This window comes from Struthio camelus, chromosome 4 (genome assembly GCF_040807025.1).
Source record: "Struthio camelus isolate bStrCam1 chromosome 4, bStrCam1.hap1, whole genome shotgun sequence".
NCBI lineage: Eukaryota > Metazoa > Chordata > Aves > Struthioniformes > Struthionidae > Struthio > Struthio camelus.
This window is the reverse complement of record NC_090945.1, coordinates 77,694,042-77,707,809: the sequence shown is the minus strand read 5'-3', so window position 1 is coordinate 77,707,809 and position 13,768 is coordinate 77,694,042. Positions and strand designations below refer to the sequence as shown.

The 13,768-nt window shown below is 35.5% G+C and overlaps 1 protein-coding gene across 1 annotated transcript in view; it reads right to left on the bottom strand.

Moving 5' to 3' along the window:
• POLN (DNA polymerase nu) overlaps positions 1 to 13,768 on the bottom strand; it is a 121,338-nt gene that overhangs the window by 22,391 nt on the left and 85,179 nt on the right. Inside the window, exons 19-22 of the mRNA XM_068943556.1 lie at positions 13,571 to 13,653; positions 9,464 to 9,595; positions 5,786 to 5,896; positions 3,178 to 3,256 (exon numbers count right to left, since the gene is read on the bottom strand). Coding sequence (XP_068799657.1) covers positions 3,178 to 3,256; positions 5,786 to 5,896; positions 9,464 to 9,595; positions 13,571 to 13,653 — 405 coding nt within the window. The remainder of the gene's footprint in view (positions 1 to 3,177; positions 3,257 to 5,785; positions 5,897 to 9,463; positions 9,596 to 13,570; positions 13,654 to 13,768) is intronic.

Here is a 13,768-nt window from a genome sequence, read left to right as displayed (position 1 = left end):
CACTGATGCCAGTAACGAACCCACAGAACTATTAGATCCTTATCATGAATATTGCATTTCTTGCTGCTTTTTGTCTTTTCTATAAAATTATATCCAAGCACCTGATTGACTTATTATTGTCAACAGCATGAGTTGCTACGTTAATATTTGAATTAAAAGATGAACAAACACAAAGAGAAAAAAGAGGCTGCCAGTTGTCTGAACAGCCATTGCTCAGTCACAGTGGAATATATTGTTCATTTATGAGGCCTCTCTGATTGATCTTCATGAAAATGTAACCTGATTACCTTTCAGTGGTTTCCAGATGCAATGTCATATGTGCAAACAGTAACTGAAAATCTACTGATTATTAGTTGTACAAAAAAAGAAGCTACCTACTGCTGAGTCAGAGGTTGCTCACAGCAGAACAGTTTAAAATATATGCAAAATAAATGCAGCTCTGTCAGTGACAAAGACCATAAACATTCCTGTAAACTAATGTTAAAACCTGCAAAACTCTGCCTAGAATTTACTTACTTTTTTTTTTTTTAAATATCCAAGGTAGTGAGACAAAATGTTAGCTGTTAGCCACTACTTGGCCATGTCTTGTACGAGAAACCATCCTGCAGTGTAAATAAGGGATTCATACTCTGTTCCAAAGTGTATATAAAAGATATTTCTCTTTGATATGTTTTTCAAAGTGAAAATCCTGTTTCCAAAATTAGAAGTTCTAACAGGGACAAAAATACTTAAAAGGGGATGAAGATATAAGAAAAGATAGTAACACGCTATCTTTGGAACGAATATGATCTGATGTGATGATAATAGAAGACAGATTGTATTTCTCTTTTTGGAAGAGCTACTGTGAATTCCCACTGTTAAAACAACAGCACCAATTCTGTATACACTTCCTTTTAACAATATTTTCCCAGTGCTTTACAAAGGATGTTAGGATCATTACCCTGATTTTACTGATACAAAAACTGAGAAAGGCACCACTGAAAAAATAACTAACCAAATGTCACCTGGCAGACAAGCAACTGAGTAGAGACACAAATATTCCAGTTCTAGTCCAGCACTGCATTAACAAGACCGCACTGATCCTTTCAGATGCCTGAACTAGCTTCTGTTCAGGTGAGTGTCCACAGAACATACAACACTATTTTGCTTTTCTGACTAACCTGGCTCTTAAGTACCTACTAAATACTACTGCAGGGAGTCATTAGTAACTATTAAAAGGCTCTCCTTTAGCAAAGCCATCCAGTTGTTAATGACTGGCAGGAGTTCAAAATTCCAGTTCAAAACAGTCTGTCTTTTAATTGCCCTTACAGGCTTGGTTTTTCCCAGCTGTGATATTTATGGTGGGAATAATAAGAAACATAGGCAATGATACTTCTATGTCTTGTGCAGCACTTCCTCTATGCTTTTCCAATGCAAGGGAATTCAGCATGTAAAACATAATACTCTCCCTGCCTGTTACCTCCTTAGCCATTTGATAACACAAATTCTTTAAAAGAAAGAGCAGAGAGAGCAACCAGAGTAAAATTTTCTGTTGAGAGAAGGAAACATCCACAAGCTTGCCCAGATATGACATTAGTAGCAAAAAGGTTTCGGCTTTCTCTAAATTTCAAAAGACAGCTAGTTATTGGACCTAAAGATTTGTGTGCTAGCTAGGAACTGAAGAAGGGTATACGCTCTTTGCCATCTCATCACTTCAGCATGCCTTCATCATTAAACACTGTCGGCTGTTTTGACCTAAATGCCAGCTGCTGTATTGCTAATCTAACTCAAAGTTATGCCTGCTAAAAGAATTTTCAACCAGGCCACAGCTGCCAGATTCTGTTTTCTTCATACAACTCAGGCAGCAGAAAGAATTACAATCAGGGCAGAGAATCTGGCCCAAAATGTGCAACACTACACATCCAGTAGAGTTACAGTACATCATCCAGTATTTAATGCACAGAGGTATCATTGTCTGGCTGCACACTGTATCTCTGCCAAAGAATCATTTCGCATTCCAGATTCAGATTAGAGGGCCTTTTATTTTACTTATTTATTTATTTATTTTGTAATAGTTCAATGGCATGTTGCTCAAAAAGTTGCAAGAACATTGAAAAAACGTTACTCAGAATAAGTTTTGGTTTTAGCATAGGATAACTCTATCATTGGTTCTATCACTGAATTCAAATTCAACACACAGAATTCATGTTAATTAGAAATTACATTCTGAAACATTACACTAATCAAATAAGACAACGCTACTGTGTGCAAATGATACACACGCATACACAATTTATAGTGACACATATTAAATACAATTGCACATTATGTTCGGAAGGTCAAACCCTGCCACTTTGTAGTCACAAACTCCCCCTGAAGTCCTTAATACAAGGTTGTTACAGCTAGGCTTTTATAATTTCATCATATAGATGAAAATAGAAACATCGATATTCTGCACCACCTGCCATCTTCGCTTTTGTTTGAAGCCCAACTGCAAAAATTCATGTTCTATTTGATTGTATTCTACAGAATTACAAAAGATGAGAATCTGTTTTTTTCTGCATGATTACCTTCAAAGCATCTTTCTATTGTGGCAAAAGAGTAATGCTTACTGACTGTCTGCACCGTCCTTCCATCCTTTATCATAGAACAGTTAGACTTCATTATTTCTGCTGGTGGCGTAAGAATCTGGGGGATGCTCTGTGATCTCTCACCCAACCATGCTCCATCATGACAGAAGAGAATCATGATGACCTAGCTTTTCTTTAGAAAAGGAAAGCCATCTACACGAGACTAAAAAATGTTCATTTGTTTGGCCTAAGCACTGGTTTCCTGATTCCTGTTTTTTTCCCAAACCATTGAATGTTCAATTGCCATTAGACAATACACTCAAAATACAGGAAGGATATGATCAGCGGGCTTGATTTCAAAGATCCTGAACTACCACTGAACTAGATCTGACTGAGTTTAAACGGCCCCAAGGGTAATTTATGATGTCATGACAGATTTACAAAAATATCCACTTTAGCACAAAGATATAACTTTGAATATATAAAACCATCTCACAAGTCCTTGCTTGTTAAAAGCATCACAGGCATACACAATAGTTCCTCAGCTGCTTAAAATGCCAGGAAGATCTTCATTTCAATGACTTTTTTATTTTAAAACTAAATATTTTTACAATCATTAATCACTAACCTGGCTGTTAAAGTTGGAGAAATGACAACAGAGGTAAAAATCTCAACCATAGCCATTTTACAAAGATCAGCTGCAGATCCTACAAAAGAAAGTGATCTGCTTTTAATTTAAAGCACGCAAAAGGAAAAAGTTCTTTTTAGAATCATGCTATAGCAACGAAAAAATGTCCAAAGATTTTGAACTATTAGCATTGAAAATACTTGCAGAATCAATTGATATAATATTTTAAACAGATCATGAGATTAATAAATAACAAACTAAATACTTAGATGTTAATGTAAAGACAGAAAATAATAATATTAACCTAGAAGTTAATCGAAGTTGAATTTAACAGGGAGCTGAGAATCTCATTTTTATAAAAAGGGTTGAATTTCTGAGAGGATCTTACTCTAAATTTGAATTAAAATTTACCTAAAAATCAATTAAAATTAAATGTTGAAAAAAAGGTCAAAATATTTTTTCAGAAGTACTCATTAACCATATAACACACGGAGATCCACAGCTGGTTATTGAGATGTCCATGCCCAATTGTGAATTTAGCCTCAAAGACATATCTTCTTTTCCGGTGCAAATGACATGTGTCAAATTGATTCAATACAGCAGAAATAGGGACTCACTGACAGAAAGTACAAAAAGATGTTTCTGGCAAGGTCAAGTAGATATGTTCTTAGTGACTGTGAGAATAAAACTATAAAATTGAGTATTTCATCCATTGTAATACATATGTTCTACTACGTATTCTTCATGGAAAAATATGAAATAATAAAACACAAAATAACTTTCAAAAGGAAAATGTTTTATTTTTTTTCTAAAACACGGTTTTTAGAAAGAGATAATTTAAATATTTTAAAAGAAAATTTGCTGCAATATTGTAAATTTACCTGATATAGCATACTTTAGGAAAAGTATTTGGATTATATTTTTCTGACCAGTACTACAATCCTTCTCTTTTAAAATGTTCCTTAATGTTAACATGATAAAATAACATAATAGACCAGATAGATATTTTTCCATGAGACAGTGGTGGATACAGGTCCATTATTTTCCCAGTGCATTTGGAACTTACAAAAGAGCAAGCTCCAAGAGAAGAGCTCTCCTAAACCAAATTCCAAAAATCCAAAAAGGATTAATAATACCTTAATAAAATACTCTTCTACAGAGTTAGCTCGAGTTGAATCATTACTGCAGTATTATGCAATATTATGTTGTATATTGCTAAAGACTATTGAATGGGGAAATACTCAATTAGAAAAAGTCACTGTGGCAAATCCAGTTACAGTAAGTTAAAATTCAAACTCTGTAAATGCCTCTCAATATTTGTGATGTCTCAGATGAAGCCTTCTGATATCAATGGCAGCTAACAAATCCAAGATGCCAACTCCTTACATTAATTGCACTATTATATATAAATATAAAATACACATATACTACGTTATAGGCAGTTTAGTTCAGCAACTGTGATGAAATGTTTTAGCATAAATTAGAAAGTTTTTGCAGTCTTTAAGTATTACGTCAGAGCTGAAATTCTGAAATTAAAAGACCTTTCTAGTCTAGAAAGAAATTTTAAATAAAATCTAAGAATACTGAATTTTTTTTAATATTCCAGTGTTTTGTCACACCTTCCAATATCACATGCTATGCACAATGGTTACATAACTTTCATTAGATTTGTCCTCTAGTATTATTTGAAGCTACAAGGAGATATTGCAAACTTATTATTGTAGGTTGTGATACATGTTCGTGCAGATTTTTTGCAGACATTCCTGTTGTAGTTTTGCCTCAGTTCCTGGCTCTTTGGACAGATGGACATAAGCAGGTTCTGATCAGAAGGCGAGGTACCTGTATTCCTGCTGCACTGTACACTCAGCAGGGCTTACCGTATTAGCTCGAGCACGGTGCCTTCCACTGCAGATGGCTGCTGGCCAGCTGGATAGAAACCCAGGGAACGTGAACACAGGTCTGCTTGCAGAAGGTTTTGCAGGCATGCCCAACACTACAAATGATTACTAATCACTAATTTACTAATCACTTTTTGCTGTTCTTACTTTTCCAATTTAGTTGGCAAATTTGCAAAGTTGTTTCATGAAAAAAACACCTTTATTCTTGCCCTTCATAGAATTATTTCTGAATGTTCTCCACAAAGAATGAGTTGAGCTTCAAAACTAATAATAATAATACATGATTCTTATAACATTGTGCGCATCTCAAACTAAAGCTATCTGACAAACCCGTAAGTAGAAAAATCACAGAAACCTTGGCTTTTGGGTAACAAATTATCAAAGAAACTAGAAAGGAAACTGTTTTAAGCCAATGATATATGTGAAGCACTGAATCCTATATGTTCTCTGTATACATAGTCTGTATCTATACCTTTACGTAGCTACTCCAGAGCACGATAGTATATTAGAATATCATGTTTGTGACGCTTTATTTGCAGTTTCCAAAGCGGCTAGGATACATAATTTAACCTTATCTTTTAAAACGGAACTCATTCCTCAGATTCATTCTGTTGAGATTATGAAACTAATTGTCCCCTAGGGTCAAACACAGATAGACAAATAGAGAGAAAGACAGGTAGATATGTAGGTAGGTAGACAGTTTTTTTTACCTTGAACAACAAAATTGACAGCCTGCCTCTCTGCTTGGGTCCGCAGTTTGTAATCCTGTGCATTGATATTAGCCAGTGGTCTTTTACGGCCCATTATGGAAATCGCATAACCTTGTAAGATTGAAATGGAAATTAGCATTCTTCGAGTGACTAAAAATTAGACTTGAAAAATTTGTTTGGAATATGATGTACATTTTTGTAGTTACTCGATGCAATTTAATATTTATGCCTACTGAAAATAATCAAAGCTCCTCAGAAATACTTAGGTGTTGTATGGTTGGTCCAAGAATTATTTCATGCTAAGGACTGATACAAGTTACATATGGAAAAATTCTGTTCATTAGGGGTGTCATTAGTAGTCTATCGATAGGAGTGTCTCCTGAGTACCTACTTCACTAGGCACGTCTACTCATATACCAGTAAATTTTCTCAGTGGGAGATGAAACTATAAACACCAGGCAGAACTAGTTATCAGTTGCAGCCATAATTAGAGCTTTCTATGCAATTAATAGTTTACTTGGGGACAGTGAAAAAAAAAATCAATTTGTGGAGCATTAAATCATTAGGAATTCGTTCCAAACTTATCAAACAGTTTTCAAGCAAAAAAAAACAAAGTTAAAACTTTTCTTTTTTTTCATTTTATTCACGTGACAAATCCACGTCCCTTTCACAGCCAAACTTCCTTAACTCTAATGTGCTTATTTTGTAGTTTTGAGTCACATGAAAACACATTTAAACCTTTATGTTAGGCCTAATGATGCAGTTTGCAAAATAACTGTTTTGAAGGGTGAGTGAGAGGAGTTAAGGAAGGAAAAGAGACTTGAGGATCCTCTTGTTAACAAAAAACACACAAGCTTATCTCAGCTTATCTCCCAAAACTAGATTTCTTTTCTTCTTTTGATTAAGTCAGGAAAGTGAAAAATCTTCCATGTTAAAAACATCTTGTAATAAAATCTTCTGTTACACTTCCGATCGTCTCTGATTAACCATGATTCATCATCAGATATCATGGAAGTTCAGACTGCCAAACAGCTTCATCTCATCTTCTTTCATAATCCAGATATGCAAGCACAGTAAGGAGACATCTCAAAGCACAGAATTCTGCCCTTTCTAAAGAAAAAACATACCCAGTCTTAGGCAGAAAGGATGAAAATGCTTATGCTGAATTAAAAAGGCTTTCTGTGAACTGTCTTTTCAGGAGTGTTGATGAGAGAAGCACTGTTTTTGGAACAAGGAACCAAACTATCTGAAGGTTAGGATATTCGCTGACAAATCAGTCTTCCTAATTTAACTACAATTTCCCTTGAAGAACAGTAGCTAAGAAGATGGAATTCTCAAAACAGGGGATTCTCAGGGGAAAAGAGACTTACTGTGATATCGTGTAAATGCTGTATAATGTGCTTCCACAACAGAATCACACTTGCAACAGACATAGCTGACTAGCATACTCTGAACAAATCCCATCTCTCATATAATAATAGTAGGAGGGTACACCTCTACGGTCAAACAGTAGTCTGCATATACATGTTTAAAGGATGTCTTAACGTAATCTTTTTAACATGGTGATAATTCCATGAATACAAATATCTTCATCACAAATGAATGTTATTTATCTGCTTATCATTGTTATTTATCTGCTACCTGCCATATCAAACATTCATAGCACCTAAATAATGTTATTATATCATTATTATATCTATGATATGAACTCTCATCAATAATAAGAAAGACTAAGATGTACTTTGCAAACAAAGTGGACCAGATTTTCAGTGTGGCTTTGATACAATCCATTTCTTCAAATCGAGTCCAGTTGCATTTTTCCTGAACTATTTGCAAGGATTTAAATTGTCTCTTCCATCTCTTAGCTCATTAAGGTTCTCCTCAACTGCAGTTTTGGTCCACCCTTTCGGCTGAAACTTTAAGTATGGTCAAATTGTTCTCACTCCTGAAGGGTTTGCTCTTCAGTGAAACAGATGCTGTTCACCTTTAAACTGTATATAATTAAAGTTACTTTATAATGAGCTCACTACTTTGGTATGTTTTTTCTAGCAAGAATCTGAGGCAAATTGACAGGAAAAATATTACATAATGTTGACCTGCTGCAGAATTTTTGAGCCTGCACAACTGAAACAGATTGTTCTTCTACTATTAATGGTTAAAACAACGGCTGATAGCTGGGAGCAAAAGGAGGTGTAAGCATTAACTGGACAAGTGTGTGCCAGCTTTTGATGGCAATCAAGGACAGGAGTTAACAACGCTCTCGTCTATTAAACACAGAAAACAGATTCTTCATCACAGAAGTTTGATTGTATAAATTCATTCATCTTTAAGAGAAGAAAGTTATGTTATTTTAAATAGATCAAAACAAATATAGATAAAGTTTGTAATATTTTACTAGATATATTACATAGGCCTTATTTATAGCTGAAAACAGGTTTTCAGTAACTTCTTCTTTCTTCAGTAATATTAATGAATGAATGAATGAAATTATGTTACCCAACGACAGTTCATGCTCCCCGTAGATTTGTAGGCTCTGCTACAAAAAAAGGAATATTACGATATATGCACTTATTAAAACTCTGCAAAATGTTGCAGCTGCTGGCCCCAGGAAGCATTCTGCAAACTTCTGTCATCACAGATACCACCTGAGCTTGCTAAAAAGAGACTGCTTCACAGTAAAGAGTTCTTTGAAAAGCATATTTCTCATTCATAGTGCAAGGATACATAACCCAACATCTATTTCTTGGGACTGCAGGCTTAGTTGCTCTCTTGGCTAGCAGAAAGCGTGCACAGAAGTACCACCTCTCCCATTCTTGCCATGTTAGCGTACAGGCAGACTGAATCCAGTACCATTCAGCTGCCTCTCAACCAGTATCAGAGCTCCCAAAAGAACTCTGAGGAAGTAGAAAAGGAAGGCAGGAACGAATGTTGACGACAGCTAGGCATGTTGGAAAACTCCAGTTATTAGTAAGAAAGAGTGCAACAATTTGCTCAGGACTGAGAGCAAAAAGTAAGTTCCTGGACAAAGAGCAAACAGACAAGAAGCCTACGAACAACCCTTATATATCCTTTCATCAATCAACCTCATGTACATTGTTATCCTAGACTCTCCAGAGAATCATATCACTCGGTGAAAAAACATACTGTTTCAATTTAGCAATATTCCTGTCTTTCATGATTTTCCCAACTTTTTCAAGCTATCACATGAATCGAGAATCTTGTGTTAACTAGCACAGATCTCAGGCCATCAGTGCACTGTGCTATTTATACGCAACAGATGCTCAGCATGTAAGCTGCTATTTTATACTCTCACTGCAATTTGCTGGAAACCAATTACTGCTTCACAAAAATCTGAAAGTAACTTCAGAAATGAGTTACTCGCACCAAAAACCACATCCAAGCAAGAAGGCTATGTCTTCTTGCCACGTACTAGCAATAAGAGTATCTGGGGTAAACATAACTACCTGAAAAGAAGTAGCTATGGATTTAAACATCTCTTCTCAGAGTTAAAAGAAAATGAAGATGTTTCACCAGGAAATGTTATAATTTTCGTAATTTATTCCATCTTTTTCCTTGTCCTATAAATACTTGAATTTTGGTTGAGTTGAATCTCTGTCTTCACTATTGTGACACAGTACTGATCAGTAAATAAAAATATGCTTATAGATATTGGATTACCTTTATTTCGACATTGTTCAATAGTCATCTTCGTAAATTCATGAACTTTCTTGTATTTCTGCATAAAACTATCTATAAAGTGACTGGCTTGAAGAGGAGTAATTCCAAGGCATTCAGCAAGACGTTCTTTACCTGGTGCGTAATAAAGCAGAACAGAAATCCACCAATCTATTACTACACAGAACAGTAGCACCGTTATATTCCACATTTAGTGGATTATTAATAAGCTATTTATTTCTACAAAAGAGGATGGATTTGATATACTACAACTATATTTCAAAAAAGCAAATGTTTAACTTTAAGCTTGAATGCTTTACTGAAGAGATATGGGTTAAGTACGTACTGACATTGCTAGCTATAATTATACTGTGATTTACATTTTTCTTGTTCATCGAATACCTTCTGTGATATTAAGTATGATTCACTAGCTAAGTGTGGAAGTTTGCAAACTTTGAGGAGCACATGAAGAACTTGAAGTCAATTTTAAATAAACAGAAATGTGAATGAAGATCTGGAAAAAGATGGAGATGTGGCTGGTCAAGTTTGGCAAAAAGTTGTTGGAGAGAGTGTAGAAGCCACAGAAACGCCTAATGGCTGAAGCAATCAGACAAAGTGGTCTGATTTTTGAAAGGTGTTTAGGAGTCTCAATAACAGGCATTTCAAACAGTCCTGGACTCCTAAACGTCTGTAAGAAACCGGGTCTAAGTTTTGAGATAGAAGCGTTGGAAAACAAAAAACAGAATTAAAAAGTTTTTGGAGAAAGGAATAGCTTCTGGATAGGGTATAGATGCACAATATAAGTTATATTGTATCTAAAAGCATTTATAAGATAAAGACAAGATGGAAAAAAGCTGGAGACAGTTTTCCAGAGTATGAAAACAGAAGCTGAGAGCTACAGTTTAAACAAATTTATAAATTAAATAGTTCAATTAAAATAAAACATACATCAATGTTAGTCACATGAGGTTTGAAAGACAGATATATTAATGTCAGCTACACAGCAACAAAAAAATAGCACTGTGCTGCAAATAACATAAGCTGAGAGGCAATGTCTCAAGGCACTGCAGACACAGAATAGTTGTTATCACAGTAACATTGTCAAGAGAAATTATGCAGCATTTTTGAAAGAGAGAAGATTTCAGCCACCTAAATGCCATCGCTGTCAGTCTGATGCGCGTTTCAGAACAATTCTGTAGCGTTCTCTTCTCAGCCATGTCAGGATCTGCAGTGAGATCCAGGAACAACAGTCTGGACAAAGCGCTAGAATACGAAATTCACAAGACATCTAAGATGACTCTTAGCTGAGCTAAGAGCTAAAAGTACAGCACTGCACTTTTATTTGGCATCTAATCAACTGGACTTTTTCTTCATTGTTCAGAAAATGACACATCTACTTGCTAACGCACCTATCATTAACAGCTAGGAGACTGTTGTGGCTTCATTAGAGCACTGTAACATCTAAGTTTGTCCACATTTTCCAGCTAAAGAACCACTGATATACAGGCCAAAACATTACACAAAATAGTAGACAGCAAAATTAAATTAAAAATAAACAGCAATAGTAATAAGGAAGCCTGAAGGGTTCCAAGGAAATACAGTTCATGGGGAAAAAGAAGAGGGAACTGTACAGCCACACAACTGTGTCAGATCACGTTCAACAACGTGGGAGCGTAGGCCATAGTAAGCAATGCTCATGAGTAGACTAAAGCTTTCTTGAGCACTCTTGAGTTGTCTGTGCCTGGGGAATTGTTAGCAACAGCCTATGAGTTCAGTGTTCTCCATTCTGTGATATCATCTTTCAAAACGGAAAATATCATTACCAGTCTCTGTTTTTCATGCAAACACTTTGACATTCCTCTGTGTTATGCATAATTCAGGACTTGAACATTCTGCAGCTGAATAGAATTAATTCCTTATTTTACAGGTGCTTTAGTTGTCTTTGCTCTACTTTTGCAAGATAACTGAAGCATAAAGAGTGAACTGCATTGCTCCAAATCAAGCAAACAGATGGTGATGCTGTCATCCCTTTCAGTATTTGGTATATTTATTGAAGTACCAATTCCTAGATGTGGTGATACTTGTCTGTCTTTATTAGAGTATGTTTTATCCTCCGAGATTATAGAAAAGACCTTGAAAATATGAAAAAAGTGTAACTTAAAGCTAAGAAAACAGAAAGTGGAGAAATCAAAGATTATTATTTATTAAATGAAAGATTTCCATTGAATCCAATAAGCATAATACAGACAAGTTTCTCAGGGAATGGTTCTGTATTTTTCAATCCCTGAAGAAACAAAATTAAAAAGTAATTATTATTCATACTCTTCAGTTGTATCAAAATGTCTGCTCATACAAAGTTAGCAATCCTTTGAAAGGAGGGAAACTTTGGATTGAATCCAGGGCATCAAATTTAGGTATCTAATATGTTTTTTTAGTCTGCCCAGTTTCCATTTAAATAGTCATCACTCGGTGTTGAGTCTAAATTGGGACTTGATCATCATTGGGACTGAATGGAAGTATCTCACTATTTTACAGATGCTTCAATGTCCCTCATTTGAGAGAGATGAAGCACAAACAAGTGAAAGGAGACACTGAAATAAAGCACTGTTATACTGAAATTTCCAGTGGCTGGTGAGGGCCGTGAGGGAGTGCCAACACAATCAGGTTAATTTAATCATCTAAATCCTCTATCACATGAATAGGCAAAAGTAGGTTCCAGTGAAGGAGGCTCCAGCCCCAGGAATTTAGACATTTGCTTTTCTTTATTGGCTGTATACAGAACTTAAGGGCATTCAAAAGGTGCTGACTGACTCTGATTAAGTTAGGTATCTTCCTGTTCCACCGAGAATGAGGGAAACCAACAGGAAATCTGTAGCATCTGTATGCGCCAAGAGACAGGGGTGCTAATGCTTGCATTTTGCAAAATAATCTAGGGAACAAGGCATTCATGCTGGAAATGGGAGATTAGATTCTAGATTCAGACTGTGAAGGACTGAATCCACATTGTAGGAAACTAGAGCTCCCAGACCTGGGCTTTTTTAGTTTCTATGTTTTAAAATGCAATATAGCTTAAAGTAAAATGTATGAATGTATATATAATGTACACACATATCTGTATGTATAATCAGATATTCTAGAGAGCTGAATCTGAAGCTTTTTTTTTTTTTTTTTCCTCCTTCCCAGCTGAATGCCCTAAACACTAAATTCAATGCCCTTGGCCAACTCTGCCTTTGGTTCAATGACTATTGATTGTTCACTGCAAAGTGTTTCAGGTTCAAAAGGTGGTCTAGGAAGTGTTCTTACCCAGGAATCCAGGATGGAGTTTTAAGACCATCTAGGCTGAACAGAGCCTGCAACTTAGGGATCTCATTCCCTGGATGAGTTTTCCATTTGTTCTTCTCTACAGCTTTTGCATTTCTCCAGAGGATTTATAGAACGTTTAGTTAGCTTTTCACTAAAGCAAATACATGAGAGCTTCTCTGTAGGTGATAAGTATACAGCTGTCTTCCCAGAAGAGGTAATTCTGAGCACGTATGAACAATTAAAGTTACCTATCAGGAAAGTTGGGCATCATTCGAAAAACGGCAGACAGTTTTGGAAAGCATGCAGAATGTCTTCACTTTGGTAGGTTTTAGCTACCTACAACCTAGACAGGAATTAGGCAGAATTGGGTCCAAGAATGTTTTTTTGCAGGTCCTCTGCGGTTGTGGGGTAACAGAAGCAAAAATCAAGATCCACTGTGTTTTGAGACAATACCGGAGTTAATTTAATTTCATTGCAGTTATTTTTATGTCTGTCTGCATACTGACACAATGCAAAGTCAAGTAAAAACCTACACTAATTTTAGATAAGGATAAATACTTCAGTTAGATCAGCAGCAAAGAAACATAAAATTAGAGTAACCTTTGTATATGCCAGTGTGGTTATGTTATTTTGACAATTCTCATACTGAGTAGACTATTTAACGATACTTGGTAAAAGTCAAAATGTAACAATATGACTCATCTTTAGAAATCTGGTCCACTTGTATAAGTTATGTATAAAGTGCACCTGCATAAAGTATGAAATAAAACCTATTACAGATCTTTTTGTTTTTGTACAAACGCCTACCTGCTCCATAAACTACTGAGTAGACCATACGCTTTGCCTGTTCTCTATCAGCCTGCTTCACTTGTTCACTCAGAATCCCCTTCCTAAGTAAACAAACAAAAATGTTATATTTTCAGCTAAAATGAATTTACTTTGTTAGCCCATGGAAAATATATTTAAAAGCAATAAAAGTCTATGTTCGTTAAATTTTTAAGATAG